A 27,183-nucleotide genomic window follows, 5' to 3' on the forward strand; every position below is an offset into this window, starting at 1 on the left:
CCTGAGCACTGTCCCTGGCTTCTTCCCGCTCAAGGCTAGCTCTGCCACTTGAGCCACAGCGCCGCTTCTGGCCGTTTTCTGTATATGTGGTGCTGGGGAATCGAACCTAGGGCCTCGTGTATCCGAGGCAGGCACTCTTGCCACTAGGCTATATCCCCAGCCCCCTTGTCTTTATAATTTAACCTGGCCTGTGGCATTGTTTATTAGCAACAGAGAATTAACTAATACACAAGATTGTTCATAAATCCTTCTCAAATCCATCCCAAGCCTTCTCTCAGGCTGTTGACTTTTATTCTTGTCTCTTTTCCTAACCTTTACACCTGAATCCATTTTTCATTTCTCTGAATTTGTTCTTTGCTCAGCCCTTTTCAAGTCTTTTGTGACAGTTTTAAGATGTTTCCCATGGCCACTCCTAAGGGAATCCACAGCAATTTCTTAAATATGGAATTCAAGGCACAGTGGCAAGTGGTCCTATATTTATCTCTGAGCCTTATTTCTGAATATTTGTGAAAATAAATTTACTTCTCTAGTGATATAAAATACCTTAATTGCCTCTCTCCAGAATAGCATGTATCTCTTACCATGGGGACACAGTCTGAGAAATATATTGCCAGGGATTTGGTCATTGTCTCAATATTACAAATTAAGATGGCTATATAAGTCAGACACTGGTGCCTCATACCTATAATCCCTGCTATTCAGGAGCCTGAGATCTGAGAATCACAGTTTGAAGCCAGCCCAGGCAGGCAAAGCAATTAACCACCTAAAATCCAGAAGTGGAGCTGTGGCTCAAAGTAGTAGAGCATTAACTGTCTTGAGCACTAAAGCTCAAGGACAGTGAGTGCCCAGGCCCTGAGTTCAAGCCCCATGATGGATAAAAACAATTTTAAATTAAAAAGATGTCTATGACTTGTGGGGCTGCCATCACATACAAGGTCCATTGTGACAAAACCATTGTCATTCACGGGAGACTGTATCCTTCCACTTGGCCAGAAAAGTGTTATATTTTCCTCTCATCTGAGTTCTTTAGTTACCAGAGACCCTTTGACTCTGCATGACTCTAGCTCTGTCCTCTGAGTCACATGGGGGTATGTTCTTTTTATACTTGGTTGTGTACTCTGCTGGCTGTTGCTTTTATTATTTCAGCCTTTCTTCCACAAGTAAATATGAAGCTCCTCATTGGCCAGGCTATCCCCACCTTGTCCTTTCTTCCATGGCAGCTGGCACAGAACTGGGTGTCCATGAGGTAATTCATCTTTGCTGATGGTCACTGAGTGACCTAGATAAGCTTCTGTCCATGTCTTGGTGGCATGGGTTGTCAGATTCCAGGTCTCCTTCTAGATGTTGTGTGCCCCTCTGGGGTTCCAGCCTTCACAGTCATAGTGTTCAGCACCTATATGCAGGTAAGCTGCCTTGCTCTGCAGGACAAATTCAGATCCAGACAGATACACTGCCCAGCAAATAAGTAAACATCTGCTTGAATAAAGCATGTGAGTCTATCAGACTCACTAAAATTTGAGGAAATAGAGTGTTTTTGCCTTGTTTTCACTCAGCAATGGAATTTCAAATAACACAGTCAGCTTTCTGGGTCCTACCCTGGCTAGTTAGATGAGTCCTTCAACCTCAACCTCCTCATTTCAAAACTAACCTCAGACCACCCTCCTTGGTCCCCTAAAGAAAAGCAGCAATGCTATTTCTTAAGGTTAGTTATTCTAAACTGTCACTTCAAGGGCTATTAACTTGGGAGCTTCTGTGTGTGTGTGTGTGTGTGTGTGTGTGTGTGTGTGTGTGTGTGTGTCTGTACTAGGACTCAAGCTCAGGGCCAGGCATTCTCAACTTGGCTTTCTTGCTCAGGGTTGGCACTCTAGCACTTGAGCCACACCTCCACTTCTTGCTTTTTGTTGCTAACAACGGTAAGAATTGCTTGGAGTTAGCTGCTCCTGCTGGCTTTGCATCATGATCCTCAGACCTCAGAGTAGCTAGGACTACAGGTGTGAGCCACAGGTGGGGGGCTATTTGGGAGCTTCTTTTTTTCCCTCCTTGTTTAATCACTTTATTGTGGGAACAACTTTTCCCTCATTTCCCCTAGCCTCTTGATTTATTCCATATGCTCTTTCAAAGTGGTATGGTTTGTGATTTCCCTCTCCCCTCCCCGACCTTGGCCTTTCTTCAACACTTGCTTCCTGCAACCAAACTGAGGTATAGACAGCAGTGACCTGTGCCTGGGTTCTTTGATGTTAGTCTGGCTCTGCTTTCTTCCAGTAGCATTCCCAACAACCAGTCAACAGCAGCCTGTGTCCCTGGACATCACTTGGTCAGCTGCTACCCAGTCAGCTTTTTATGTTCTCTCTTTTATATTGTTCATGTGTCTTCTCCTGGTTCTTCAACTAATTCTTCCCTCTGTCTACCAGGACCGTACCAACCCTTTCTGTAAGGGACACCACCTTTAGCCTTTAGGCTGGGGGAATCTCGATCACAAACCACCAGCTCCAACAGGAAGGTGCAGTGTGCTGTGAGGTAGGTACTCTCTCCTGTACTGCTCCAAGAGCCATAGGGCCCCTCCCTAGACCTGGAGATTTGTTGTTGTTGTTTGCTTTTTATTTACATTTCCAGCTATCACCATGTTGCTTTGTCTTTCCTTCACAACTAGAGTATGAGGTTTATCCCCTTCTGGACAATTTACTAATAGTTTTCTTAATACTTTCACCGTCTTTGTGCCTGCCAAACCTCCTATCTCCTTTGGAATGTTTTCTATTGTATCTTCTCTTCATATCCAGCCTCCCTCATTCCCCAAGAACAGAAACCAGTTGTCTTTGTGGCTCGTTTGCTTTGACACTGAGCAAGCGTGAGTGAACTACAATTTTGTTTTGTCTTGTCATTCTCTATGAGTTGCTTTTCTCCTTAGAGTGAATTTAGATTCCTTCTCTCATCTTTCCCTTTCTCCTCCTCTCTCTGGCATTAGTCTTGTGTATGCTAGGAACATTATTTACCACTAACCTAGGTGTACTTTTAACTCTTGGATAGAGGTGTGTGTGTGTGTGTGTGTGTGTCCACCAGTACTGTGCTTGAACTGATGACATGAATGCTATCCCTTTTTCCACTGCAGCTTGGTGCTCTACCACTTAAGTCACAGCTGTACTTCCAGCTTTTTGCTGGTTAATTGAGGAGGCTCACTGACTTACTTGCCCAGACTGATTTTGAACCTTGATCCTCAGATCTTACTCCTATAAAGCTATGATTATAGGCACAAGCCACCAGTGCCTAGCTTTAGTCTTTTTTTTTTTTTTTTGCCAGTCCTGGGCCTTGAACTCAGGGCCTAAGCACTGTCCCTGGCTTCCTTTTGCTCAAGGCTAGCACTCTGCCACTTGAGCCACAGTGCCACTTCTGGCCATTTTGTTGTCAATAGCTTTGGGATCTGGACTCCATGACTCCATGACCAGTATTTTTGCCTTACAAAAGTCCCAGCTGCAGGGGATATAGCCTAGTGGCAAAGAGTGCCTGCCTCGGATACACGAGGCCCTAGGTTCGATTCCCCAGCACCACATATACAGAAAACGGCCAGAAGCGGCGCTGTGGCTCAAGTGGCAGAGTGCTAGCCTTGAGCGGGAAGAAGCCAGGGACAGCGCTCAGGCCCTGAGTTCAAGGCCCAGGACTGGCCAAAAAAAAAAAAAAAAAGTCCCAGCTGCAAATGAATGACTGAAGACAGCTCTGAATTTCCCTAAGAGCCAGGATGATTTGAAGAGCAGTAGTCACCAGTGGCCAGAAGACATGATAGATGGAGTATGTGTGTGTATTGTGCCCACTCTAACACAAAGCACTACGCATTTATAAAGTGTAAAAGTATTCCATGTGGGCTATGAGACTACAGACACTAGCTCCCCTTCCCCAGAGGGGTGCTTATTTTGCCAGATCTTTCCTGCCTTTGGTTTGCAGAGGTACCAATGAGGGCAGGTATAGAGCAAAAGCTGAGTCACTGTACATGTGACTTCTCTTTATGAGTAAAAAGGTCAGTATGGAAACAGGGCTTGGGTGAGGAAGTTACCCACTGAGAAAGCCTCACCTGCCTAGCACCCACCCTATTCCATTCAAGAGACCAGCAGCTATGAGTTAGATGCACAACAGAAGTACCCCTGGTCTGTCTTTATGATGCTTATGACTCAAAGCAGTGGTAGGTCTTGTACAAACACTCGGGAGTGGTCTTAATCCCAATCCAATTGTGATGATACCTTTTCAATTTATGTTTGCTGGTTTTAGGGTTTGAGCTCAGGGTCTTGAACTTGTTTGGCTTATTTGCTCAGCTGATACTATAACTCTTGAGCCATGCCTTTAGCCCTGCTTTTTGCTGACTAATTGGAGATGGAATGTTGCAGACTCCTCTGTCAGATCTGGCCTAGAATCACAATCCTTGAGATTTGAGTCTTCTAAGTAGCTAGGATTACCGGTGTGAGCTACCAGTGCCTGGCTAGAATTTTTATGCTTCAATTTTCAAACAAAATGCCTGATGACTTAGAGCTAGGAGGGATTGAACCCAGGGCTTCCTGCAAATGCCCTACCACTGAGCTATACCTCCAGGTTGTGAATAAATTTTTAAAAAGGCAATATATATAATACTCAGATCGTGGTAATTCATGGGTTCTTTGAAATTCTTTAAATTATAAACAGCATTTAGCTCAATTCCCTAGACAGTTATACTCTACAACTGTTAGGATTTACAATAACATAAAAAATACCTCCATCCTTCATCTTTATCCTCTCTTTTGAAATCAGCCTGTCATCCAGTAATGTGGGTCAGTGACTCAGCATGTCACTTAGAAAGGAGATGACTCAGGAGAGGCTGAAACAAAATAACTTGGATTTTTCTACTAAAAGAAAAAAAATTAGAGAAAACTTAGTCTTAGAGAAAACTATATAATGGGAAATCCTTTCATAAGTGAGTCCCAAATTCAAGAAAATTCACCATGTTCTTTTCTCTCTTTAAAAGGCCCCTAAATATCTTACAGCCTGGCTGGGGGGTAGGAGGGATAAGGGATTCTTTGCTGAGTTTACACCTCACTTTCCCCTTATCTAGGGAAGAAAATGCACTCCACTCCCCATGAAGTGAAATGTAGACTATATCAACATTGATTTTGGCCATTTAAATCACTTTTCCTCTTCCCAATCCAATCATGAGTGAAATGGAGCAGTACTTCTGTTTGTCACCATAGTTTATTGAAACTGGTAACTTTACACACTTTATTGTCGAACAACAAAAATAATGTTCAATATGTACAGCCTTTGTATGGACTATCTGACTATACACAAGGCAGAGTGAGGACATCATCTAATCTGAATCATTGTCTGTGCACACAAAGACACCAAACAGACAACATGTGCACATTACAGTGAAATGACATCACAGGGCCAGGGAGAGCTCAGCGTGATACAAAACGTTCTGATCTATGGCGAACAGCGTCAGGCATCATTCTCAATGCCTGGATGTGATTCAGTAGTCATTTAGACAGAGTCTGAAGCAGAGATTGGTTGTGTGGCTATTAGTCTCTTCAGTGAGACCACCTCTGCAGATAAGTTTGCAATCCCCTGCTTCAAGTATAGATTCTCCGCTTCAGAAACTTTGTAGCTACTGTCTTTAATCCCCACAACTCCAGTTTTGAAGCTGCTCTGAGTTTTACCATTGAGTTCTTTTGGATGCCAGTGTTCAGATCTAAGGGACCAATCTTGAATGTTCGTCACCTGTACTGAGAAAGGGGTGAGAGGAGAATGTACAACCACACTCGGGGCGCTGGGCTTCTCCAGTTCCAAATGTCTTTTAGACGTCATATCAATGGGCGAGGGAGGTTTTTGAGTGTTCTCGAACTCGTTATCAAAGGCTTCTACTTTGATCTGCATGGCTTTGGCTTTGATTCGGAGCTTGTGTGGCAGAGCAGAGGAATTCACTTCGGGCACTTTCACCATGGTGCCATGCACGTGTTTCAGATCCACCGGGGAATGGATGGGGCCCTTGGGTACCTGCTGCTCATCCTCTCCATCTGAGGCCTTGCCCACCACGCCATCTTCAGTTTCAGAGGTTCTTGGGGAGTTGCTGGAGGACCTGCTGGCCTGCAGGAGAGGCGGTGAGTGTGCAAAGGCTGGGAAGGAGGTCCCCATATAGTTCTGGTAAATGGAGGTGGTGTAGGCGCTCCGCTCATCTCTGGGCTCCCGAGGGAAGCTGTCCAGCTCCATGGGCTCTTGCTTGATGATCTGGAACTTGCTCTCAGGGCTGTCCCGGGCCAGTGCCAGCTCAGCAGAGGATGCTTCAGAAGCATCAGACAGCGAGCTGTGCGGGGAGTGTTTGATGACTGAGATGCATCCCGCAGGGGCCAGGGTGGGCTCGGGCTCATCTGCAAATGCCGCAGCCTTAGATGACTGGTACTCTTGGAAGTACATGGCAGCAGAGTTACTGAGTTTCTGGATTTCCTGTGCATATGCAGCCGAGCTAATTAGACCAAACTTCAACTTCAGGGAAAGCAGCTCGGCCTTCAGAGTCGCATTTTCCTCTCCCAGTGCTATCAGTTTGTTTTCTAAAACCAGGTCATTGAGCCGGCGCTTCTCCCGAGATCTTTTGGCAGCTTCGTTGTTCTTCCGCCTCTTTTCCCAGTACATAGCATCTTTCTTCTCGTCAGGAATAAATTCACGTTTTCTCCGACATGCTGAGGATTTGTTTTTGCCCACGCTGCCTCCTTCGTTCAGAAGTAGTTCTTCACCCACAGTCAGGTCCTCCGACACTTCTGTCAGAGCAGGATTAAGTACTACTATCTTGTCCACACTGCTGGATGGGTCCAGGGATGCCTGCTCTTTTTTAATGGTCTGCATTTTTCTCAGCTGCATCAGAAACTGTATGCACTGGACGACCAATTATTTCCCCAGTACTGTCAAATGCACTACAAACTGTGGCTTCAAATCCATCAATATTTTCCTTTCTGTTCTCCTGTCTGAGATCAATCAGCTCTTCTTACCATTGGTCTCCCTGGTTGTCTGCAAGATAGGAAAAGAAACAGTCATCCAGTTGGACAAAGGAACAGGGTGAGATTTTAAGGGTACAGGCACCAATGACATAACAATTTTTTCCATGAAGGAGGATGCAGTTCTAAAAAAAAAGATTTAAGCAAAGTGCCTCTACTGTGATCTAGGAGATTGTCTAAGAATGAGTAAGTGAATGAATGAATGAATGAATGAGTCCATGTCTGGCCTAGGAAAAAAAAGAGGAAGACTGCTTGATAAGAAATGGATGGAGTACAGCATGTTGCAGTGAGCCATGACAGCAAGGCAATGTCAGATCACCTCTGGCAGGTAAGTTCCTAATAGTATCTGCACATTGTAGTGTTTCTGAATAATTCTAGATAACGTTTTTATCACTACCAGCTCATCTCTTTAAAGGAGCTTCACTAAGAAAACTCTATAAACAAGTTCTAGTTATACTAAAACTGTAATAGAGCTAATTTTTTATTTCCACAAAAGAAAAGCCGTATTAGCAACTGAGCTGTTATTGGGTTTAATCTGCAATGGCATGTGGATGTAATCCAGGTGCCACTACTGGGTAGCTGTGTTTACAGGCTCAAATCTATACTCCTAGACACTTGTCATATGCTGAGATCTATGAATCGAGGTTCCAAGCCAGCCTGGGCAGACAAATCCAAGACACTCTTATTTGCAATTAACCACCAAAGAGCTGGAAGTAGAGTTGTGGCTCAAGTAGAAGAGTTCCAGCCTTGAGTGAAAAAGCTAAGGGACAAGTGCCCAGGCCCTGAGTTCAAGTCCCAGTACCAGTACAAAACCAAACAAAACCCAATAACAACAAGAAAACCAGGGACCATATCTCCATCTCAGACAATCTCACAGGGTGATTCACCAGACCCCAGTGGAAAGGACTCCTCTCCATAAAGCCCTAGATCCAGACGCACCTGTATTTATGTCCCTTTGGGTTCCTTCAAACAGACTAATCAAGCATTCAACCCTGAAGTGTCCAAAATTCTTTTAATGGCCTTTGAAAATTCTGTTGCAATGGATTCCAGTAAACAAATGTAGTAAGTAGCTTTGGAGAAACCATTCAAAGTCCTTTTTTTTTTTTTTTTTAAGAACAGTACCTTCCTGAAACTTGACATTACTTTAAAAGGAGATGATATAATTATGGAAAGGAATTCTTTCAATGTTACTAATTAGTTTCAAATAAAATGTAAGACCTCAAAAATAGAATATCAAATAGTGTCCTCTCCCACGGGTGAGATATTTATAATATTAATCTGTCCTGACACTTGCTCTTCCTTCCCTCCCTCCCTCCCTCCGTCCCTCCCTCCCTCCCTCCGGTATTGGAATTGAACCCAGGGCCTCTACATAGTCAAGACCTCTCTCTACCTCTGAGCCACATCCCCGACCCTCACATTTGCTTGCATGTGAGATAATAAATCCATACTTATGAGCCAATAATCCTCTTTTCATGGTAGTTTTGGGCCTGTGTTTCTATATGCGGTTTCTCTGCCTAATTTTCCAGCTGGTAATTTGCTTCATAAAGTAGATATGTACAACTGTTCACTCAGCACTATCTGCCACATTAAAAAGATTTAGTGCTTTGTTTTACGTCACTACTTCTTTTCTACACATACTTTTATAATGACTAATAAAGTTTAATTTTATCAATTGGAAAAATGCCAGTTTTCTTTTGTCTTTTCCAGTAGGAATAGAAAGCATGATGTAATAATTTCAGGATCATTAAAAGACTAAGGTTTCATGCCAGCCATTTTCTGTGCACTAAGCTGGGCCAATCATCTAGGGAACAGCTACCCGCAAGTTTCTGGGTTTGTTTTATTGTGCCAGTGTTGGGGCTGAACTCAGGGCCTGGGCACTGCCACTTAGTTATTTGTTCAAGGCTGGTGCTTTAACACTTGAGCCACAACTGTACTTTCAGCTTTTTGCTGACTAAGTGGAGATAAAACCTCATGGCTGACTTGGAACCATGATCTGATCCTCATATCTCAGCCTCTTAAGTAGCTTGGATTACTGGCTCTGCCTTCAAGGTGTAATGATGATGTTCCAGAAACAGAATTTTCTTATCAGTCACTTAGTAAGATATCCCATTTCCATTTCCTATTTTTTCCACTGAGGTTTTGTTTGCCAACATATAGACCCCCCCCCCCCAAGTCTTCCCTAACTGCATGGAATCTTCCTTGCTACAACATTGAATATTCTGTCATTCAGTCAGATCTTCACCCCTAAGGAGGAAGGACTGACAAAGCAGAATAAGAAATTCCAGCAAAGCAGTGTCTTTCAAATTCCTACTATATTATCAGGAGCTACTGTATTCCACACCTAGTTTTTGGACATATGAGGGTCCTGCATACTATTATTCTGAGTATATTTCCATTGAAAAATCCTTCTGTTCCATCTACTTGCCCCCCTCCCACACCCTTTTTGTGCAGGTACTAGGGCTTAAACTCAGGGCCTGGGGGAGGTCTTTTAGCCTTTTCACTCAAGACTGGCACTCTATCACTTAAGCCACAGCTTCACTTTCTGGCTTTTTAGTGGTTAGGTGGAGATAAGAGTCTCATGGACTTTCTTGCCTGGGATGGCTTTGAATTGTGATCTTCAGATCTCAGCCTCCTGAGTAGTTGGATTGCAGGATTATGGGTACGAGCCACCTGTGCCCAACTTCAATCAATCTCTTTATCCATCCTTTCTTTTGAAAAAGTCTATTTCATTTCCATTAGTCTACCATTCTGTCTTTGTTATTCTTTCCAAATCTCCTGTGATCTCTCTTTGCATTCAGTGGGCTGGGATCTTTTGAAACCTCTGGCACTACATACAGGTATGTACCTGGCACAAGTAAGGACAAGCAGGTAGGACATGCTGTTTAGAGAACTATTTCTACTTCTACTTAACAGAAGTAGGTCCAATTGTTGTAAAATTTCCTTAACCCTCAGTTAAGTACTAAGTACTTAAGGTGCCCAAGTGCTACATATCTGATTTAGCACCTCTCCAAGTTGATTTTGGTTTGCTAAAATCCACAGGAGCCTCACTTCTCTTTAATCAGCTTCCATTTGAATGCCACCACCTGTCACCATGAGCCTATACATCTTTATTGTGTGTCAGCACACATTATCTGAGGCTACTCCTATAATATTATTTATCTAATAATCTTGCCATGGCAAAGAGAGCTTATCAGCATCAGGTGATAATGGACAGGCTCTGATTTTGCACAATGTTTTGTTTTACAGGTTTATCTTTCCTGTCTAAATAAACTGCAAAGGGCTTTGGGGGCGGAAATTAAAGTATATTTTAATATATACTTCAGGGCGGAAATTAAAATACATTTCTATTCTTTCAGCAATAAACTGAAGATATTAGGCGTTCAACATTGGATTTGATGATCACCCGTCTGTTTACCTTTGGGATATTTTCTTTCCAATTAACTATTGTGGGACACTTTACTCATTAGCAGAGTTTCTTTTATTCATTACATTTTTTTCCCCTTCCCAAAACATATGAAGCATACACTGTGTACTTAACACCACAATAAACACTAGGGACCTGGCCTACTGGTAGTTCACTAACCTTCACAATAACCATTTACAGAGAGAAAACTAAAGGAAGGCACAAAGAAGGGAAGTGATTTGCCTGGTGTCCTGTAGCTTGTTAAATGGCAAAGCTGAGACCTCAGTCCAGCCTCCAGTACCGACTCAGGACCTTCCCTCCACTGGACAGGGTGCCTGGCTGGGCATACTGTCCTGAGACACTAGACACATAATCACTTCTTTTCTGTGTGTGTGTGTGTGCGCGCGCGCGCGCGCACATACAGGCGCGCCAGTAGTGGGGCTTGAACTCAAGGCTTCCTTGTTTTTGCTTGGTTTTCCTTCAAGGTTAGGGCTCTACCAATTAAGCCACTGCTCCCTATTTGTCTATTTGTTAGATATAAAAGTCTCAAGGACTTTTCTGCTCAGAGCTGGCTTTGAACCATGGTTCTCATATCTTCTTGAATAGCTAGGATTACAGGCGTGAGGCACCAGTGCGTGCATAGTTGCTTTTGAGTTCCTGGCTTCTGAGCCACACATATCCAGTTACACCATTTGGGGGGAGGGAGGCAGCAAGGCACCCTTAGATAAGGCTGTAACTTCAGATGTCTCAAACCAACAAAGGTACCACCCAGAAGACTCTCCTATATTCCTCAGAGTTGCTTCACATCCTGGCCATGTTTATTTCTATTAATCATTTTTATTTTTATTTATTTATTATTATTATTATTATTTTTTATTTTTGGCCAGTCCTGGGCCTTGGACTCAGGGCCTGAGCACCTTCCCTGGCTTCTTCCCGCTCAAGGCTAGCACTCTGCCACCTGAGCCACAGCGCCCCTTCTGGCCGTTTTCCATATATGTGGTGCTGGGGAATCGAACTGAGAGCTTCATGTGTAGGAGGCAAGCACTCTTGCCACTAGGCCATATTCCCAGCCCCTATTAATCATTTTTACTAATTTTCCTATCTATTAAAATTTTAATTTCCTGGATCCTATCTGTGTTTTTTTTAAAAAGTAAAAATATAGCTGTGGACTTTGAAGACAGAATGTTCTTATGTAGCCAGGTTGGCTTCAATCTTGGCATTTCTATCTAGGATTGCGAGTGTGTACTATGCTCCTGGCCACGACACCCAGAAGAACATATTTATTTCAACAAGAAGGCCAGTGGCTTTCTGACCCTTTCATGTTGTAGAGGAACCCACTAAACCACAGAGAGGCTGAGCAGCTAGCTGGAAATCACACAGCAGCTAGCAGTAGACATGGTCTCTGGACTCTGTCCTTTAACAATAAACTGAAAGCCAATTTAAAGGAACCTGACAATGCCTTCTAAAAACATCAGTTACTTACGCTAACCTAATGACTTTATTCCAGACACCAATATTTTCCTTTATGATTAATTTAACAATTACTTCATGGACATGTCATCTTGTCAAACCAAGACTTAATGCTGTTGGTACATTAGTCACAGCTTACTGTTTCTTCTTGGTGAATAATTGACATTAAATGCCAATTCTATGATGTTAGTATAGTCAGTACAATTAACATCATCACACCCATTAGATGACAGCACTCTTTCTTAAAGTCACAAATAAAAAAGAGAAATGTAAGAGCAGACATAGTCGTGACATGCCAGCAGCGGACTTTTCTACACCTAAATGCAAAGATGCCATTACCACGCAATGCTTTTGTATAATACCTCATACTGTTGCCAGAAGCAGGGGTTAGATTTCATAAGCCCAGAGTTTTAAAGTTTATTTGGGTCAGAGCTGGGCACTAGTGGCTCTTAACTATAATACTAGCTAGTCAAGAAACTGCTATCTGAGGATTGTGATTGGAAGCCAATCAGGGCACGAAAAGTCCTAGAGATGCTGAGCTCCAATTAACCAGCAAAAAATGGAAGTTGAGCTGTGGCTCAAGTGAGTACTAGCATTGAGCAAAAAAAGCTCAGAGACAGCACTCGGGCTCTGAGCTTAAGCCGCAGGACTGGCACACCCACACATACCCACACACACATACATCTACTATAAGAACATTTTCCTACTAATTACTTCCTGAAAGAGTAGGTTTGGGAGCTTCCATTACCTATTTTGGTTTAAAAAGTCGGTCAATATGAGAGGAAATATAATTTGATGCACCTAGTGATTGGGAAAGCTTTATATACAAATAGCGCATTTGCTTTCTACTCTCTGGTGTTAGATTTTTTTTTTTTTTTGCCAGTCCTGGGGCTTGAACTCAGGGCCTGAGCACTGTCCCTGGCTTCTTTTTGCTCAAGGGTAGCACTCCACCTCTTGAACCACCACAGTGCCAATTCTGGCTTTTTCTATATGTGTGGTGCTGAGGAATTGAACCCAGGGTTTCATGTATATGAGACAAGCACTCTACCACTAGGCCATATTCCCAGCCCTACTCTTTGATGTTAATAAAGAGAACATTTGAGAGACCTTGTTTTCAAGGTAAGCCCAAGTTATATTAGCCATAGATCATCCACTAAGAAGGTAGTCACTGGCTTTTCAGATGTGTCATTTTCATGAAAAAAATCACCAGTTTGGGGGTTCTCCTAGAGAGCTCCCACACTGTTAGGTTGTGCCCCTTCCTTTCTATTTGTTTGTCTGCTTTTTGTCTGCCTGTCTGCTTGCTTGCTTACTTACTCAATAAAGTTCCGCCAAATTTTCTTACCAAAAAAAAAAATCACCAGTTCACAGTGCATTTGTGTGTGTGTGTGTTTTTTGTGCCAGTACTGGGATTTGAACTCAGAGCCTTGCATATACAACACCACCACCCTCCTTTTTAAGGGCCTTGCACTCTTGCTTGGCTTTTCAGCTTAAGGCTGGTGCTCTGCCACTTGAGCCACAGCTCAACTTCCAGCTTATTCCTGGTTCATTGGAGATAAGATTCTCACAGACTTTTCTGCCTAGGCTAGCTTGGGAGATCCTCAGATCTTGGCCTCCTGTGACATAATTTAGGATCACAGCATAAGCCACCAGTGCCTGGCTAGTTCTTTACATTTCTAAACCAATGACACTAGTAAAATGCTAACATACATGTATCTACTGTGGGTAAAATTTTATTCACATGTATCAATAAATCGGTTTTTACTTCATTCATGGATAAGGAAAACAATCTAATGTTTAAAAAAAATGATAAAATAAGCACAGAATTTACATCTTCACCAAACAGGAAGATGGGATGTTGAAGGTGCCAGAGGATTCTCTAACCCTGTGGCAAAAAGCAAACAAAACAAAAATCTTTTTAAATTAAGAAAACTATGTTAAGCCTCCAAGCACCCAGCTGAGGGGCCCACACTAATAACCCAGCTGTCAGCAGTAAGCAGCAGTCAGGGAGAGGCGTGGACTGGTGCTCGAAGGGAACTCGCACGAATAAACACACTCTTACACTTTGCCAGAATCTGGCCTCACTGCAGTAACTGACACAGTTTTCTATTTAGGTACATTTGGAAATAAGTGTGTTCCAACCCAATCCAGCTTACCATCAATGAAAATATTTCAACAAATGACTACTTGGAATTAGATTTAACCTTCATAAGATGACAACACTGCCGTTTACTCTAGCAATGATGCAATTTAGTCACTTAGATATGAAACAGCATGACTTGACGTTCTCCCTAAGAAGGCTCATTTGTAACCTAATGCCCAATGAAATTATTTTGAGGACTGCAAAGAAAAAGGGCATTCACACAAACACAGCTACACAATCGACTTCAGGGCTTCAGAAATAAAGACAGGGCTTTCTACAATGAGAGAGAGGGTACGGTATGCATGGAAGAGTGGGAGAGGCTGAGGGGGAGGGATGAGACAGAAACATATTTTTTTAAATCTACAGTAACACATGTATTTGTGCATGTGTGTGTGTGTGTGTTTGTGTGCCATTAAGGGGGCTTAAACTCAGCTCCAGCTCTTCCTTGGGTCTTTTGCTAATTGCTGGCACTCTACCACTAGAACCACAGTTCCACTTCTAGTTTTCTGGCGGTTAACTAGAGTAAATCTCACAAGACTTTTCTTCCCGGGATGACTTTGAACTCTGATCCATAGATTTCAGACTCCTGAGTAGCTAGGATTATAGGCGTGAGCCAAAACTGCCTGGCTTTTAAAGTAACACTTAAAAAAAAAACTACAGACACTTCCAAATGAGGAACGGCTGGAACTTTCCAGTAACTGGTCCACCTAACAACTCCTGTGAAATTTTAAAGGACACTGACAATCGGGAAGCCATCTGAAGGAAATGCCACCATGAACAAACACTGCATGCAACAGTATGTAATGATGGTGGAAAAAAAGGTGTGGGCTAGGGCATGCTACAGAAGGTTCTAGAATATTCTCATCCTCCTGCTCAGCTTGGGCTTTATAATTTCTTGTTCACTTGCCCAATAAGCAGATAGTTGCCAAAAACCTGTATTTCACTATATCCCTTATGTGTGTGTGTGTTTTAAAAGTTTATATTTGGGGTTTATATGGAGGTTCCTTAAATACAGTTGAAGATCTCTGGAAAGTTAATAAAAGACACCACACTCTGATAACTAAAAAAGCCCTACAAACTCTCGGATTCCAGTGAAACTGAGTCCTCAAAGCACGGATTATTAATGCACGGTATCCAGTAAATCCTACTAGATTTAAAAACAAGCTTCTGCTCTCTAATTAAAGCCATCTGAGAAACTTTTTTTTTTTACTACAGGAAAGTTATTTGCTAAGAAATGTGAGAGATAATTGGAGATGGTGGTAATAAAAATTCATTTTGAAACTGAAAAGCCCTTATGTAATGTCTGTGATCAAAGGTCAATGTCTTTCGACATTCTCATACAACCAGTCCGATCTGGATAAAAATCAACTCAAATCTAATTTAGAAAAATAACAGGATACCAAACAATGTGAGACCCCTGTGAAATACAGGCCTACCTGACAAAAACAAGAAATGAAAATTATAGGAAATTTCAATGACATTGTTTGTTCAACTTGAATTGAATCCCAAGTGTGCTCTCATGGCTCAATACACATGAAAAAAATAAACAACTTTTTAACAGCCCAAACGCCATCTGGATTACAATGGAAATAATGAGGTATGTGTGACTTTTTTTTTTAAATTCGGTAAAAAATAAAGCGGAGGCCCTGTGACCACACCTTTTCCATCTAGGCTTCAATCACATCTACATCTCGGAACTGACTCTAATGACCAAGAGAAGGTCAACTAGAAAAATCCACTCAGCAGTGAGTCAGGCCCATTGCTCAACTTGGGAAAGGTCTCCCACAAGGGTTTTAATTTTCAGGTGGTTGCATCATAGGGATGTTATAATTGCACTTCACCAAGATAAACCCTTAACACAGAAAAGGAAACTCTTTCAAAACCTACAGCAAGCTTGCAGTCACTCTCAGGGAAGGAAAGGCCAGACAGAAGAGAGGGGGAGGGACAACAAGCATCTCTTGAAGCTCTGGCCTAGGCTGCTGATCAACTTCTCTGAGTCATTTATTTCCTCATCTATCAACTGGAGATGATGACCAGGCCTTCCACAGGGTGCCTGGCCCTGTGTGTTCAGTAAATATTAGCTCTTCATCTCATTTCTGAAGAATGGCCAGTATGGAGGCAATGAGCCCTTTCTGCCTCTCACCACTCCACCATTGCCTGTGTAGTCAGGGTCAGGGTCAACCATGCTTACGTTAGTTAAAAGAATCAAATAATGGTCCAACTGGGCTTGGCTTTAACTTTCATCCACACAGCTACATACATCCCAGTCAGGAGAGCTGCTCTCCAGTTCTCATCCAGCCCTTGCTGATCTCAGACCAAATTGTAGAAGCAGAGCACACCCAGATCCTAGAATACAATCACAGAAAGTTCCAGGGAACTAACTAAAGGCCAACAGCTTGCTATCACCAACTCATCTTTCAGCTCTTTCAAACAGTTCCCCCACACATTAACCCAACGATTTGGGATGTTAGAAGTTCTTTGACCCTGTCAAGAATTCCCTTAGTATTAAAATTACCACAGAACATGATGGCCAACAGTTTTCAGAAAATAATGAGGAGGATGATAGAACAAAAAAGTCCAGGCCAAAACTAATCCTCATTCCTACCCCACAGGAAAATAAAGTCAAGCATACATCTATGAATTAATTGGTCAGTTATGCAGGATGCAATTATTGGGTTCTCTCCCTCAGTTTACTGTGGAGGGCCAGTGGCAATGGGAAGGAAGCAGGGCAGCTAGGCCAGAGGGGCCTGGTTGCCTGCTGTGATCTGACCTAACAGAGACTTGGTCTCTAACTGAATGCCCATAATGGGGAGAATCTGGTTAGGGGCAGGGGTGTCAGCTGTGATCCCCAGGAGGCAGTTCCAAAGCTAAGATCAACAAAGAGCAGACTGTGTGGGAAAGGCTCTTAGGGATCACAGGCATGTCTCCAGGAGCTCGCCGAGTTACTGCAGGCTCACAAACCTTGTAAGTCTTCAAGCTAAAATGAAAGTACTGCGCAGGACTTTTACTGCGGGACAACAGCATCTTGGTGGATTCTGATTTGACTGACTTTGAACTTGGGACCCCTGAGTTCGCTATCGCCTTTGCCCACATAAATCGAAGATACAAAATAATAATAATAATAATAATAATAAAATATGGTCTCAACTGGCCACATTCAAGCTGGGGGCTGGGGCCTTGCTGTCCATTCTGATCCATCCTGGACAGCCCAGCTCCCGCCTCCCGCCCCGCAGTTTCTACGGTGTGTGAACCTTTGGAGGTTTTCTTATTCCAATGCATGAGTGGGGGGAGGGCCTGGCTGTTGAAATACAGCAACGACTTCCAGAACAAAGGTGTCAGTGGCTTTTAGAACCTCGCCTCGCAAAGACGTGGCCTCGGACCCAGGATTGGCCCACACCACGTCGGGCAGCCGGGCTGCTCCTCTCCAATCGGTGCCTGCGCCCGGGTCCCTCAGGGCACCGCGCCGCGCGGAGCGCACCGGCACCGCCAGGCCGCCGCGCCCCCACGCTGAGCCTCTCCCCGAGACCCGCCTCCCGCCGGGTGGGCGGCGCAGCGGGGCCTCGGCGCCGCGAGGACCCCCGCGCCAGAACAAAGGAATGTGGGGACGGGGCGGGGAGTGCCGCAGGCCACCGAGCAGCCCCTGCCCAACGCCGCGTCCGGAGTCAGGTCCCCGCCCACCACCACCGACCTCGGCTTCCAGCAGATCCCGCAGACCCGTGGAAGGGAGGGGCACAACGGGGGGCGGCGTGGACGCGCCCCTGGAGGTCCCGAGCCGAAGGAGACGCCACGCGGCCCCCTACCGGCCCGGGATTTCCACCCGAGGTCGCAAAGTAGGTCGGGGTCTGCCCTGGAGGGGGGCGGGGGTAGGCGGGTTGGAGCAACAGTAGCTTCTTGGAAAAGGGTCGCAGTCATTTGGAGTAAAATAATTTCAGGGGCAAATCTCTGTGTATCCTCGATTCTCCCCTCCCCCCCAAAAAAGTGCACTTGCATTATGTAAAGGTTATGTTAAAAATCTGTTCAAACATATTATATACATGCATTCACATATAATTACACTAGGTAAGCATCCAAGAAGAAAATTAATATCTTGGTATTTTGCATATTCATATATCCTCCTATGAATAAAAATAGCCTATTCAAACAAAAATTCTAGTCTATACGCTTTCCATAAATCATATCTCGTCTGGAGGGGGAGGTAACGTGGTGTGAAAGAAATACTTCTGACCTCATTAGCTGTTGTTATTTACAAAAGCCAAGAGCAGAAGATGACACTTGCTCATTCCCCGCGGTTCTCTTGAGAACAGCAGTTTCCCAAAGTGTCCTTTAAAAAGATAAATGCGAGCCAGCATCCAGCAAATCACCGGGCGCTGCGAAATGCCTTCCTAAAAATACAATCTTATCAAAGGTCTCCGAAGGCGTGGAGTTAAAACTACCCAGCAAATGGCCTTGAACTTGTATTTGCACAGCGCCCTGGAGAAAACACCAGAAATAGCACTGAGGCCACAATTGTTAAAATGTGATAGAGCTAAATTTAGAAGAAAAAACACGCACATTTCATTTAGGGCGAAAGGCACACATTTGGCAACACGATTTAATGCGGTGCTTAGCCGGTTGTCTACTTTTCCTGTTTAAAATATCTTTTAAAAACCCAACCCCGTTATAGTGACATTCTTGAACGCTGAGATTGTCCTACTTTCTTTGTAGCAAGATTATAAAATCACGTAATTAGCTCTCCACGCTCAACTGCCAGCAAATTCGGTAGTTACATAATGCAACATTTCCAGGAAACTATTATGTGATCTGCCTTCTCCTGTCTGTTTAAAAGCAATGACAATAAGGTGAGAAAAAGAGCAGATCGAATGGAATGCATTACAATTAGGAAGGGGTGGGGGGAGGTAAACGTCTCAATGGCTGGTCTCAGATTTAAAAATAACAGCTCTGAACGTTTATGGAGCGAACCTCACCACACACACACACACACACACACACACACCTCACCACACACACACACACACACACACACACACACACACACCCTCCCCTGGCCGCCGTACCCAAGATCAGTATTCAACCACCGCAGGAATTTTTTCTTTCTGTCTGTAGGATCATTGTTGGTTGTTTTTTTTTTAAAACATGTTTATCTAGGATGTACTACAGATGTAAAGAACGATCTAATAAGCCCAACGCTGCTCTAAAATGACCAAATCATCGCACACACGCTGCGCCTATTCCCAAATCTCAGCCCCGTAATCCGTGGGCAGATTATGCAATATAAGAAAGGACAAATCCTACAACCTTCCCGAGGGCTTGTAAAACACGCTGACGACAATCGGTGGAGAACGTCGGTGCAGGCACAAGCCGCCTGACACAAACAAACGCCGCGCAGGCATTCTCCGAATGCCGTCACCATTCACGCTACCAACCCTCTTTCTCAACAAGCAAATCAAGACTGTTCCCTATTACCCACCCCTCCCCCCGCCGTCCCCGTGCCGCCAGCCCCGGAGAACCAACGAGAAAGGGAAGATCCAAGGAGGAAAGAGCATCTTCCCGGCTCTGGGGCGGGCTCAGCCTCCCCGGCATTCCACTCGACCCAAACATCAATTTTTCCTGAAATTGGGAGACATTATGCAATCGCAGCGGGGGGTGGGGGTGGGGGGGGGGAGAGCGCGAACCAGCCCGGACTACGTGCCGGCGCCCGGGCGCTGCAATCAAAGCGGCCACCTTAAGGTGGCGAGTCCCATCCAGACAAGGCAGCAAAAGTTTATGTAACGAATGGCCCGCGCACACTCGCCGCCGCCGGCGAGCCCCGCGCCCCGTCGTTTTGCCCGTGCCCCGCGCCCCAAGCCGGCCCGCCGCGCGCCTTCGGGGAGCGGGCGCCGGGCCCCTCGGCCGACGGTGGGCGGAGCACTTACCGTGTTTCGGCTCCCCGGCCGGTGAACGCAGCCGACTAGGAAAAAGAAAAGGGCGTCCGAAGACACGCAGGAGGCCGCGCAGCTCCGGGCTGGGCCGGGCCGGCGGGACCGCGGCGGACGGCGGCGAGGGCGCGGCACAGAAGGCGGGCGGGCGGGCGGGCGGGCGATCGCGCCGGGTCCGCGGGCGCCGTGGCCGCGCTGAGAGATGTGTGTTAGTAGGTCAGTTCCGAGCGCCGTGCTACGTCGCCGCCCGCCAGCCCCGCCGTGACGGGCGGCCGCGGCCCCAATCGCCGCGCCCGCACCCGCCCCCAGCCCGCCGCCAATGGCCGCGGCCGCCGGGGGCGGGTCCCTCGCGGACACGCCCCCACCCACGCCCCTCTCCTACCCTCCGCGGCGGCGCCACTACCAGTCCGCGTTCTTCCCCGCACGGCCGCGGCCGCCGCCCGGGCGCCCGCGAGGTCTTGCGCACGGCGGGAGGGTTGCGCAATGGTCAGCATGGCGAACCCGACCGCCAAGAGCCTGGGGAGGAGCCCGGAGCCCCCAACTCGCTAGCCTGTCGCTGCCCCTGGAGCTCCTGGGCGCCACCCGACATCCCGGGTGACCCCCGGAGCCCTGGCCGAGGCGCTTTTTGTCTGCTAGCCGGACTACCTGTTGCCACCCGAGCTGGGGTGGGGAGGGCCACGGGCTGGGGCGAGCCTGGCGTGGCCGGGATCTCGGCGTCCCTTCCTCCACGCACACACTCTCAGGGGGACCCCTGCCACGAGGGGTGGGCCGGAGGTGGTGTGTTGCGGTGGGGAAAGGCAGGGGCTGCTTCGCGCGGTGTCAGCCAGGGTGGGCACGGCCCCTCGCCCTTCTTTGGAGAGGTGGGGACGGGGCCACTCCACACACGAACACCGCTTCCCCCACCCCATACAATCAGGGTGAAGATGACGACTGCAAAGTTGTTGCTTAACACGACCGGGAAACGAGGTCCATCTACCCCACCCCCCATCCCGGTCCGCTCGACCACGTGGTAAGGTGGTCGCTGCGAGGGCTTCCTCCGAGGATGGGAGGGTCCCCGTGCATCCTGCCAAATTTGAGAAGATCGTGCGCAGGGTCTCGGTGGGAGATCTTGAGCAAGTAACTCTTAGTGTCATTTCTGCCCCACAAGGAATGCAAATTACACCCCCACCTCCACCCCGGTTACCCATCTAGATAAAGAACGGAGAGAAAGGAAACCTGGCTGCCAGTCTTAAGCCATCCAGGTGGAGAGGGTAAAGAAGGAACGTGGCGTGTCCTCCAACTCACCCCACCTCGAGTTTACAGATAAATAAAGGTGCAGTGCCGGCCTTGGCTAGGGGAGCCATATTACTGACAGTGACGCACAGACTTGTCCAAATAGGGAATGTGGCAGCCAGTGGCCAGGACCTCCTCCAGCCAGCCCCCTGCCCCCCCCCCAACTCTGCTTGGGCTGTGTGGAGGCTGATGGGAGTGCTTCCTGAATGTACACTTTTACTTACTCATTTTTAAAAATACAAACGGCCAAAGTAGTGCGAACATGCCACTACCAGTACGAGTGCCCATTATCAGAGAATACTGCTTGTTTCTCTCCCATCCCTACACTACACAGATTCTGTGAGCACGCAGGAATTAATGGTTTACAAATATTTATTACTTATCAACTAGGTGTTTGGGAAGCCTTACAGGACACTGTTGTAGCTCAGAAAACACCCTTGTTTGGAATTTGGTGTAGTACACCTTTACCAACAATAACAACAAAGATACACAATTATGGGCTTTCTTTCTCACCCATTCCCAAGTGTGGACCAACTCTCAATTACACTTTTATTCCAAACACTTGATGAAATCCTGATTTGGTTACTATTTTCCACTTTTCTCCCATTACTGGTATTTCCTTTCCTCTAAACCATCACAATGCCTATTTATAACTTTGAAAACCTCTCAGATGAAACAAACAAACAAACACCCATCTCTATCAGCCTGTTGTGCTTTTTTGGGAGGGTGGCGTGGGGTGATTGTCAGTTATGCAGCTAGTTCCTAGTAATGGAGAGCTATATCTTCTCCTCCTCCCATCATGAGCTGGCCACATTGCTATGCATTTTGAATAATATCATCGGACTTCAAAACTGTTGTAGAGTAAGATAACTTTACAGCAGGACAACTGGACATATACAATCAGTTTAGTAGCAAGAGTCACCCCAGGCAGTGAGAATGGAGGAATGCTCTGACCCAGGACATGTGTTCTTTATGCTGGATTGTGAAACCTGATGCCCCTCGAATTCCCTGGAGTGTTTTAGATTGTGCTTCACTTTTTATGGCCTTGGAGATCAGAAGTGTAAAAGATGTCTGTGATCCCAGCTTAAAAATGACTCTTGAGCTCCTCCTGGTGATTAGGGAACAGCTACACAGCTAAAAGGAAGGAGCTGTCCCCAGGACCTGGAGTGAGGGTGTGTCCAGTCAGAGTCAGCAAGTATTTTCAGTTTAACCAGAGTAAATGGAGCATTAAACCCAAGATATCTGAATCAAATTAGCCAGAATAGAAGGTTTTTTGTAGGACTTCAGTGTCCTGATTGTGTTCTTTATCGTAATGAAGGGCCAGGACCAGGTTCTCAGGAGGAGAAAGAAGGAGTCCTGAAGTCAAAAAATATGCTTTGTTTTTGGTGGTCCAGAGAATGGATGCCAAGGCTTGGTGTGTGCCAGGGAAGTTATTTACCAAGTTACTTCTCCAGAATGAAATCAAAACTTTATTACTGTAGGTTGTCTGTTCCTCTCATTGTTGGTGTTGGGTGGATGCAGGGACGACGGAGGAGATGGTTGGGACGGGGATCAGAACCACCAGCAGAAAACAACCAGTCATGTTCCACTTCATTTGTTTACACCACCAACTTGTCTGATTGAATGAAGAGAAGATCTATAACTTGAGAACAGAATAAATAACACTGGACCCTCCTTCCTGAGATGGAAAGTTCCCAATTACAAGATCCTAAGGGACCATTCATATTATTTTCCTTTCCTTTCCTTTCCTTTCCCTTTTTCTCTCTATCTTTCTCTCTCTTTATTTCTCTCTCTTTCTTTCTTTCTCTTTCCTTCCTTCCTTCCTTCCTTCCTTCCTTCCTTCCTTCCTTCCTTCCTTCCTTCCTTCCTTCCTTCCTTCCTTCCTTCCTTCCTTCCTTTCTTTCTTTCTTCCTTTCTTTCTTTGTTCTGGGAACAGAACCTAGGGCCTGGGAATTGCTCAGCCACTAAGCTACAGCTTCACCTCTGTAACCAGAGGTTTTTACCTGGAGCCTCACTGAGCAAGGTAGCTTCAAACTAGGTAGATCATGAGAACTCAGCAGGTTATAGGCATGTGAACTGTGTCACAAAAAAGAAAATGTCCCATTAGGGAGATGTTGGCCCTTACTTGTGACAATGCTGGGACACAGTTCCAGAGGTTAGCTCTAGTGTTTCAAACATTGGCAATTCATTTTCTTTGGTAAATTATCCTGATTTTCATTGCTAGTAGCAAGCGATTGAAAAAAACAGTCTTTAGGCTTCCCAGACAGAAGGAAGTGTAAAATTCTTTGGGCAGCTCCACCTGGTCTGTATATATTGTCCCTTCCTTCCTTCCTTCCTTCCTTCCTTCCTTCCTTCCTTCCTTCCTTCCTTCCTTCCTTCCTTCCTTTCTTCCTTCCTTTCTCCTCTTCTCCCTTTCTCTCTTTCTTTCGCTGGTCCTGGGGCTTGAACTCAGGGCTTGGGCTCTGTCCCTGAGCCTCTCTGTGCTCAAGGCTAGTGCCCTATCACTTGTGCCAGAGCATCACTTCCAACTTTTTCTATTTATTTGGTACTGAGACGTCAAACCCAGGGCTTCATGCGTGCTAGGCAAGAACTCTACCACTAAGCCACATTCCCAGCCCTTCTGGATTTCTTTATAGTATAGTTCCCACTGCTAAAAGCCCTTTGATAAACACTGGTCTGGTCTCTGGGCCATTCTCTTTCCACTAAATAATTTATTGACTCTCTTTGGTAATTTTGTTAGGTAGATATCATGAGCAGAGGTTTAGATCATTTCTAGAGGGCCATGGGTTATTGTTTTGTTGTTTTGCTTCCAAGTTAACACTTCACAATGGGAGCTGGTGTGTTGTCCATCCACATGTGATTTATACCGGTATTTTGGCTTTGACCTAACAAGTCATTGAATGTGTAGGCATAAACTTCCTGGAATAGTATAATGGTCTTTCTTTATCTTGCCCTGCCTCTGTCCCCCGTGTAACCAGCATTGCAGACACTCACCACGCCCCATTTATTTTGTTGACATGGAGTTGCTGACTTTTTGTTTAAGCTGGCATCAACATACTATCTTCTCCATTTCCCATCTCTACCTCCTGAGTAGCTAAGATTATAGACATGATCCACTATGTTCTGCATTTACTTATTATTTTTCTGCCAGTTTAAACTCAGAGTCTACCATTTTAGCCACAGCTCCTCTTCCAGTTTTTCTGGCCGTTAATTAGAGATAACAGTTTCACAGGCTTTCATTCCCAGGCTGGCTTTAAACTGGGACCCTTAGATCTCCGCTTCCTGAGTAGATAGGATAACAGAAGTGAGCTACCAGTATGCCTATCCCTTTTTTGTTTGTTTATCCCCCAGGATCAAACCAGAGCTTTGTTCATGCAAGACAAGTACTCCGTCACTGAGCCACATCATGAACCCTTTTTCTTACATGCTTTGCTTTATTTCTTCTTTTCATACTTTTATTTGCTTTTGAGTGCTACTGAAGGTTGAACTCAAGCCACATACTTGCTATACTAGTGAGCCACACCTCCAGTCTTTCTTTGTGCCATTTCTTTTCTTCCTGTTTGTTCTTCTTATTCTTCCCTCCCTCCCTCCCTCCCTCCCTCCCTCCCTCCCTCCCTCCCTCCCTCCCTCCCTCCTTCCCTCCCTCCCTTCCATCCTTCCTTGTTTTTTTCTCTCTCTCTCTTCCCCCTCCTCCTTCCTCTCTCTCTCTCTCTCTCTCTTTATGCTGGGGCTTGAACTCAGGGCCTCTTGTGCTATACCTTAGCTTTTCACTCAAAACTGGTACTATACCACTTGAGCCACAGCCTCACTTCTAGCTTTTTGCTGGTTAATTGGAGATAAGGGTCTCATGGGCTTTCCTGCCTGGGCTGGCTTCGACTAAGCACCCAGATCTTCATCATATATTTAATCATTTATTTCCCTCCTCGCTGACCTTTCTTCTTTTGATTTTCTCCATTCTTCTCTCTTCTTAATGTTAGCCTTTCTTCACTCCTTTAGATTTCCAGCATTCCTTTGGATTCATATATTATTTATTGCTTCTTCTCTTCTCATGCTGGGATAGGTATCCTGGCCAGCTATGACTAGCCTAGGCATGAGTTCCAAAATTTCTACTCTGTCTTCAGCCTTTCCTCCTCTAGTACCCAGCTTCTGCCATGTGATTTCATTACAGTGCTTGCCTTATTCTTCAGATGCTCCTTTTATTTCGTTAGAAATTGAGTAATAGAACAGAGTCAAAGAACAGTCTCTGGAGAAGAGATGACTTTAAAATATGGGAAGCCAGGGCACCATGGCTCATGCCTATAATCCTAGCTACTCAGGAGGCTGAGATCTGAGGACTGAGGTTAGAAGGCAACTGGAGCAGAGAAATTCAAAAGACTCTTATCGCCAATTAATCACCAAAAAGCAAGAAGTGGAGACGTGACTTAAGTACTAGAGTAACAGAACTGAGTGAAAAAGTCAAGTGAGGGCATGAGGCCCTGACTTCAAGCTTCAGTATTGGTGCACGTGTACATGTGCACACACACACACGTGTGCACGCACGCACGCAACACACACATGCTCCCTAAGAATAAAGAAAAAAAGATATAGGAATGTTTCCTATTATGTAGCTCTTACTCATGCTAAGGAAGGAATGAGATCTTCACACTGACTACGTGATTTCCTTGGACAAAAGCAGCTGGTAGTTTGAATACATTTCAAAGCATTTCCAGAAACTCAGGGAAAAACAGAAAGGGTTGATTGTCAAAGAACAGAAAATGTTGCAAGTACACTGCTACAGAAACTGCAGCCTGTCCTCAAATTCAGCCACCATACATGGCATGCATTGTTGCTCATTCTGATTAAGAGCTGCATAAGAATGAGGGTGCCAAAGAAAAGAGGACACCCCTAAAAGTAGGCAGGGAGCAAGAGGAAATCACTGCAACTGGTCAAGAATTTGAAAGCAGCTAAATACGTCTCCATTGCCAAATGACAGTGATGAAGCAAACCTCAGGGCAGCAAATGGGGTGAAACTAGCTGAGTATGAGGATATGAAGTAAAAAAAAATTGTGAAATATCTTCTCACAAAGTCATTTTACTAAGAATACAAGATGACATGTTCACATTGCTACTCAGCTCACATTCAGGAGGTGTAAAGCTTATCTCAACATTTCTGCGAAGTCAGGCACAGTGTGGTTTACTGGAAAGAGGCAGGGCTGGGACTCAGAGGCCTGAATTCTTGTACATTCTGTACCTTAGACTTGCCAAGGGGGTGGCTTTATGTCCTTCAGCTGAGCCCTGAGGGAGTGGAGCCAGAGGTTGGGCAGCATTTTTTTTTTTTTTTTTTAGCAATAATGGGATAAATCTTTTTGCATTCTTCACAGGCACCATCAGTGCAGGAAGGGAAATAGGCAAAGATGGAAAAGGTGCTCCAGACTGATAGCGTTTCCTGCTTGGCCATTAGTTTGCCTCTGTAACTCATGCAAGGAAATTGCATTGTTGAAATAGATGAATAGCCTAGCTGGGTGCTAGTGGTTCACACTTGCAATCCTAGCTACTCAAGAAGCTGAGAACTGAGGATCAAAGTTCAAAGCCACCCTGGAAGGAAAGTCTATGAAACTCTTATCTCTAATCGTTCACCAAAAAGCTGAAAGTGGAGCTGTGATTCAAGTGGTAGAGTGCCAGCCTTGAGCAAAAAAAAAAAAAAGCTCAAGGACAGCACCCTGGCCCTGAGTATAAGCCTCAGTACACACACACACACACACACACACACACACACACACACACGAGAGAGAGAGAGAGAGAGAGAGAGAGATTATATTTTATGTACACTAAAAAGCTTGGAAATTGGGTGCTTGACCACATTTCTGGTCTTCTGAGAATCTTCCAGTTTAATGGGCGGGTCCTATTAAGTTTGCCAGAAGTGCTTACCACTTAGCTGCTATTGTATAATGTTGAGAGCACACACATGCTTGTGGAAATTTTTCCAGTGTCTACATCATCCAGACG

General features: G+C 45.3%; 1 protein-coding gene across 2 annotated transcripts; it reads right to left on the bottom strand.

Moving 5' to 3' along the window:
• Positions 1-5,186: 5,186 nt before the first annotated feature.
• Nfil3 (nuclear factor, interleukin 3 regulated) lies at positions 5,187-21,239 on the bottom strand. 2 transcript variants are annotated; one of them, XM_048340569.1, is made up of 2 exons: positions 21,211-21,239; positions 5,187-7,011 (listed from the first exon to the last, which is right to left on the bottom strand). In XM_048340569.1, the coding sequence occupies exon 2, from the start codon at positions 6,862-6,864 to the stop codon at positions 5,494-5,496; it is 1,371 nt and encodes a 456-aa protein (XP_048196526.1). In that variant the 5' UTR covers positions 6,865-7,011; positions 21,211-21,239; the 3' UTR covers positions 5,187-5,493. The 2 variants fall into 2 exon arrangements, with proteins under 2 accessions (XP_048196526.1, XP_048196518.1); XM_048340561.1 differs by lacking the exon at positions 21,211-21,239 and adding an exon at positions 19,924-20,183.
• Positions 21,240-27,183: the final 5,944 nt, after the last annotated feature.

The sequence above is a fragment of the Perognathus longimembris genome, chromosome 1 (assembly GCF_023159225.1).
Source record: "Perognathus longimembris pacificus isolate PPM17 chromosome 1, ASM2315922v1, whole genome shotgun sequence".
Classification (NCBI taxonomy): Eukaryota; Metazoa; Chordata; class Mammalia; order Rodentia; family Heteromyidae; genus Perognathus; species Perognathus longimembris.

Coding starts and splice junctions, on each gene's coding strand:
- Nfil3 (XM_048340569.1), bottom strand. CDS start 6,864: ATGCAGCTGAGAAAAATGCAGACCATTAAAAAAGAGCAGGCATCCCTG.